The sequence below is a fragment of the Pteropus alecto genome, unplaced genomic scaffold, assembly GCF_000325575.1.
Source record: "Pteropus alecto unplaced genomic scaffold, ASM32557v1 scaffold123, whole genome shotgun sequence".
Lineage (NCBI taxonomy): Eukaryota > Metazoa > Chordata > Mammalia > Chiroptera > Pteropodidae > Pteropus > Pteropus alecto.
This window is the reverse complement of record NW_006433950.1, coordinates 7,679,163-7,684,986: the sequence shown is the minus strand read 5'-3', so window position 1 is coordinate 7,684,986 and position 5,824 is coordinate 7,679,163. Positions and strand designations below refer to the sequence as shown.

General features: G+C 57.9%; 1 protein-coding gene across 1 annotated transcript in view; it reads right to left on the bottom strand.

Moving 5' to 3' along the window:
- ADGRG1 (adhesion G protein-coupled receptor G1) overlaps positions 1-5,824 on the bottom strand; it is a 30,359-nt gene that overhangs the window by 5,027 nt on the left and 19,508 nt on the right. Inside the window, 8 exon segments of the mRNA XM_015586942.2 lie at positions 1-233; positions 1,257-1,375; positions 2,178-2,281; positions 2,517-2,562; positions 2,786-2,902; positions 3,219-3,350; positions 3,982-4,129; positions 4,744-4,876. The exon segment at positions 1-233 is cut by the window's left edge and continues 30 nt beyond it. Of these exon segments, the coding sequence (XP_015442428.1) occupies positions 1-233; positions 1,257-1,375; positions 2,178-2,281; positions 2,517-2,562; positions 2,786-2,902; positions 3,219-3,350; positions 3,982-4,129; positions 4,744-4,876 (1,032 nt within the window).

Here is a 5,824-nt window from a genome sequence, read left to right as displayed (position 1 = left end):
GGACGTAGGTGCCAAAGACCTCGACCACAAGTCGGTAGAGGTTGTAGCCTTCGAGGCCCATCCAGGAGAGGCAGGCGAGCAGGGAGAAGTGCAGGAAGATGGCGCTGGCACGGCATCCAGCCTCAGAGCCCGTCAGGGCCACCGGCTCGCTGAGCAGGAAGCTCACGTCCAGCAGGAAGACGGCCAGCAGCAGGTTCATGTGCACCTTGATGGTATAATCTCGAGACTTCTTCCTGAACCGGGCAGGGGGTGCGGTGGGGGCAGAGTCACCCAGGTGACTGGTGTGGGAAGGCAGGTGGGGGATGGGCGTTGCCTGCCCCTCCTCCTCCACCAGGCAGCCTTCCCAGGTTACATACACATGCGCGCACGCACGCGTGCGCACACACACACACGTGCACACACACACACACACACTTCATATCCTACTCCCGAGGCTGCAGCCAGGCTGTTCCCCATTTGTCTCTGTGCATCTACTGTGCACCCAGCACTGACGATCCAGACCCCATACACAGACAGTTTGGGGGTGAGCATAGCTGCTCTTCAGGCCACCAAAGGCTTCTCATGGGGCTCCTTCTTAGAGGCACCCAAATGAATGGGGTGACAAAAGTCTCCATGGTATGGAGGGGTGTCCAACTCAAATGCCTGCAGGGCCGGGCCTCAAAACAGACAACAGAGAATGGGGTGCCGGAGAGAACTCATGAGGCTGTGCTTGTCCACAGTGGCCACTGCCACTCAGCTCCAGTAACTGAGGCCTTGTGGGTCTAAAGCCAGCCAGCTTGAGCTCAAGCCTGCCTCTGCCATTTCCTTGTTGTGTGACCTCAGACAAGCCGCTCGCCCTCTCTGAGCACCCTTTCACAGGGCCTCTGTGAAGATGAACCAAGCTCATGCGTGGAAAGCACTTAGAACAGTGTGGGGCCCATTATCGTTATCATCATCATATTAAACGTGCCCCGAGTGGGATGACATCTGATTATTCAAAGGAGGAAATCCAGATTCTTACGTCAACTGTCCCAACTTTCGATGTTGGCAGTTGATAAAATTGGTAAATGCTGTTATCCAAATATCACAGATCTGAGAAGAAAACGCAGCCCCCAGGGGCCAGGTGTCCGCGCCTCCCACGGCTCCCAAAACCACACACACACTTTGGGGTCAGCCAGGCCAGTCTCCAGGGCAGGTCCCTGTGGGGGTGGGTCCTGGTCTGGGTGCCTGGAATGGAGGTTCTCCCGCCCGTCTCTGTGTCCCCTCCCAGGCCCTACCTGGAGCACAGGTAGGCCGCGATGGTGAGGACGCAGGCCAGGGCGGAGATGACACAGCCCACGTAGGAGATGAGGGTCAGGTACTGCTTATGCACGGCGTCCACCTCCACGGAGGCCACCTGGGTCCACGAGACGGATTGGGGCTGGCCTCAGTGTCCCCACTCAACACTGAGGGTTCGCCCCAGATGGAGGGCTAACGTGTGGTTCCAGGTGGGCGTCAGGAGTCCAGGACCCACCTCCCCAGGCGGAGCAGACTGTGGTCCCAGGAGCACCTTTTCCTGGACGGAGGTCTGTTGCTGTCCCCCCATTCTCCAGTGGGTCCCTGACCCACACAGGCCAAGAACCCTCACCAGGGAGTCCTTCTTCCATCCTGCACTAATTATTTTTCTATAACATTCCACGTAGGAATAAGTTTCCTGCAAGGGAAGGAGCGCCCATCCCCAGGGAGAATCGAAGGCCGCTCCAGCCCCTCGGATGCTGGGGCCTAAGGTTTGGGGAGCATGAGCTAGGACACAAGCTTCTGAGATATCGGGGGCACTGACGCCCACCTCAAGGGCCTCCACATTGGGCCTGGCACCCCCTCGAGGGCGCATTAGAAACACACTCCTGGCCCTGCCCCAGCGCTATGGAATCAGATTCCTGGCCCTAACCCAGGAATCTGCATTTTTATCACGCTCCAAAATGTGGGAATAAATAGCAAGGGCTTTAGAGACCAGCTCTTTTACTTATTAGCTGTGTGACTTTGGACAAATTGCTTACCCTCTCTGAACCTCAGTTTCTTTATCTATAAAATGGGACAACCGCAGGAGACACCTCGGGGGTTGTCGTGAGGAATGAATAACATGCCACGTGAGACGTGGCTGGCACGTGGGAAGAACGCAGCCTGCAGTATGGCTACTGGGCGGGAGGGGGCCCACTCACCATCAGCACTGCAAAGTAGGTCAGGTGGTTGCAGAGGCAGGATGTCTGCGTCTCTCTCCTGACGGTCTCACAACCAGCGTGACTCCAGCTCCCCAGGCTTCTCACTGAGGAAGGGACAGCATGGAGTTCTGATCAAGCCTGGTCCCCCAGGACCCCACCGAACCCCCCAAATGCATGACTGTGTCATTTTTGCAAGCCACTGCTCCACCTGGCAGATCCCTCGTCTGCCATCACTCCCTCTACACAGCCCACCTTTCTCCAGGAAGCCCGCCCTGACTAGCCCCACCTCCCCCACCCTCCAGGACCCCCTTTCTCCTCCGGAGACCCCGTCACACTCACATGCCAGGTCTTCAACCCAGAATACACACTGTAGAGTCACGTTCTTCTATAGGGACAAGAAGAGAGAGTGGATCTCATTACAGCCCACCCTTCATGGGCCAGGCTGAGGAAATCAGCGTCAGGCCACCACCCCTTTGGAGCCGACTGGCTGGTGCTCTCAGCCAGTCAATCACTGTGTTAAAGACCAGTGATTCAGAAGAGAGAGAGAGGAAAAGAGAACATGGCCAGATGGGGACTCTCGTCTCCTTGGCTGGTTTGCTCACACTCACCGGCTGTGGCTGGTGCTGGAAGGTGAGCACCACGGGCTCCGAGAGGTTGGCTACTTTGGTGTTCGGCACAATGATACCCAAGACCTTCTCACCCAAGACTTGGCTGGAATTCTTGTCCTAGACATATGGACAGGGAACGAGAGTAGGGAAGGGACCCAGAAGTCCCCTCGGCTCTCCATACTCTTGTCTCTCCCCAGCACATTCCTCTGAGATGCAGAGTCTCCCTCTGGAAACAATTATTGCATTTGTAGTCATTCACACTGTAGTGAGAACAATGCCATTTAGACTTTTCACAGGGAGATTTGCATGCTGCAGACCAAGGAAAGGCTCTCGCTCCTGGAGGCGAGGCCTGGGCTCCATGTCTTCTTTCTACCTCTCTGTCAGACAGACACTGTTTTCCCCAGGGGAGGGCACGAGGACGAGGGCCCCATACCTGGAACAGGGCTTGACTGCTGAAGTCCACCAGGAGGAGTCTCTTTTCAGCCTCCCCCCTCCGGCCTTTGGTCTTCTGGAAGAGCACACGGGGCAGCAGCACGGAGTACTCCGAGATCTCACTCTGCTCCTCCTGCAGACCAGAGTCCCTTTAGGGCTCAGCTAGAGGTGAGCCCGTAGATCCCCTCCACATCCCCCCGACACACGCGCCTTCCTAGATGCTGCCATCTCTAAGCCCCGCCTCCTGTAGGAAGCCGTGCCTGACTCACAGCGGCCCTTTCACCCCTCCCCTCCTTTCTTTGGCACCTGCGCTGGCTGGGGAGCCTTGTGGTTAGAGCCGAGGGCCCCCCCAGGGGCAACCGGGGCCGGGTGAATCACACGGTGTTCTGCTGTCTGGGCTTCAAGACGCCACCTCCACCCATAGCATCCTGGCGTGGTGGGATATGAGGACAACGTGGGTGGCTCCCAGCTAACCAGGCCCACTCAAAGGGCAGCCTTAAGACTAGGGTGCACGCACAGGCATTTTGGGGTTGGTCTTCTGTTCACACAGGTGTGCCACAGGAGCCCCTGGTACAGGGAGTAAGTCCTCCCCACCTCTGTCCCTATTACTGTGCCAGGAAGTGTCCTCAGTGCTACAGGGTAGCCGCTGGCTGAGGGTATTCCTTGGGCCTGAGGCTTGTCACCGGATCTGGCTCTGGGAGGCCCAGGGGAAGGGAGTGCTCACAGCCCCCACATCTGCTTCCTGCCAGATCTTGACCCCTGACCTCCTGTCGGGAACGGATATGCAGGTCCTGGAGGCCGGCTGTGGGCTGGAGCTTCCACACCGTGGCGTTGACCTGATCCTCCTCGAAGGACACCGTGTTGCCTGCGAACCTCACGGAGGTCAGCTTCGACTCCAGGCTGTGCAGCCGACTGGCGGGGGGAGAGAGAGTTGGTGACTGCCGTGGAGGGGATCCAGGCAGGCAGACAGGCAGAGGAGAGACTTAGGCAGATACATACACAGGAAAGAGACCGCAGAGAGACAGGAAAGAGGGTCAGGGGAGAGAAGAGAGGGGGCGAGAGAGAAAAACAGCCTGATGAGTGCCGGACAGAGAGGATGACCTGAGGAGGGAGAGAGGGAGCTGGGGCGTCCGGGCAAACAGGAAAGGAGAGGGGTGGGGTAGGGGGCTATCCTGGGCCCAGTCCTGCCTGGACCGACCCACTCTGTGGCCATGGAGCAGCCCTCCCCATGGCGAGGCCTCAGTCTGCTGAGCTGTAGAATGGGCCCACCATTTCTCCTTCACTGGCAGAGAGGGGACTTGGGTGTACTGTCCCGGGATGGCAGGAGGGACATTTGTCTGTTACTGACTCAGGCAGATGTGGGGCTTGGCCTACAGGTTGTCTCACGACTCCTCCAAAAAGAGATAGAAAGATGAGAACATTCCACCCTCGGGGAAGGCTTCCGCCTGGCCTCCTACTCCAGGTCCCTGGCCTGCTCAAGTGCAGGTCTCAGGGGAGCCCCTCCCCACACTGGGAGCCATACTCACTGGCTGGCGGCGGTGGCCGAGGGCTTCCTGGAGTTCTTCCGAGGATGCTTCAGAAGCTGGCTGAGCAGCTGGAGGTCCCGTTTCAGCTCGCACATGTCCACCGAGGCATTGTGGGAGGCCTTCTGAGGGGGATCTGCAGGGGCCAGACAGACGTGCCTGAGGCCACTGGATGAGGTGCGGTGCCACGCTCACTGTCCTCCATGCAACCCTCCCACGATGGAAAACCTCCACCCTCATTTGTGGAGGAGGAAACTGAAGCTCAGAGAGATGGAGCAGAGTCCCTCCAGATCACTCAGAGACGAGGCCGGCCAGGAGGAGGTGCTATCACGTGGAACCTCCAGCAACTACAGCCCCAGCAGGGCAGGTGGCATGGGACACACCCACACAAGCCCTCGTCTGGCTGCACACATGGAGCTGGGATGGCCCAATCCAGCTGCTTCAGGAAAGACTGGAGAGGGGACTCATGTGGTGGCTCTGGGGACTCCACACTCCCCAGCCTCACTGACCCCAGAGGCCAGGTATTCCACCTGGGTAACCTGCCCCGAAGTCTGCAGCCTCAGGCATCTCGAGGGGTCAGACAGGACTCAGATGAAGTGGGCTGATGGTGACAGGGGAACTGGGGATAGGGCATGCCCTATGCCATCTAGGAAGGCAGGTCCTGGGTGGCCACGTCTGAATTTGTAAGGGGAAAGCCTGATTTTTAGGAGATTTGAAACTTCTATGCCCTGTGCCATCTAGGAAGGCAGGTCCTGGGTGGCCACGTCTGAATTTGTAAGGGGAAAGCCTGATTTTTAGGAGATTTGAAACTTCTGGCTTATTTTTTTTAACAAACAAACAAACACACCCAACTCTCTACAAGACGAGGCCAGATCTGTCCTTTAAGACACCAATTTGCAGCCAGGCCTGACTTTGCCTTAAACCCTCCTGGTTTGGGGCAGAATCCTAGTCCAGGGGTGAGGTGCCCCATTGACTGCTTGGCCCTGTCTGCTGCCCTGGACAGCACCTGGGCCGGGAACCAGCCCATCCCTGCCATCCCCCAGCATGTTCATGAGCCGAACGCTGCTAACATATTCAAAGTACT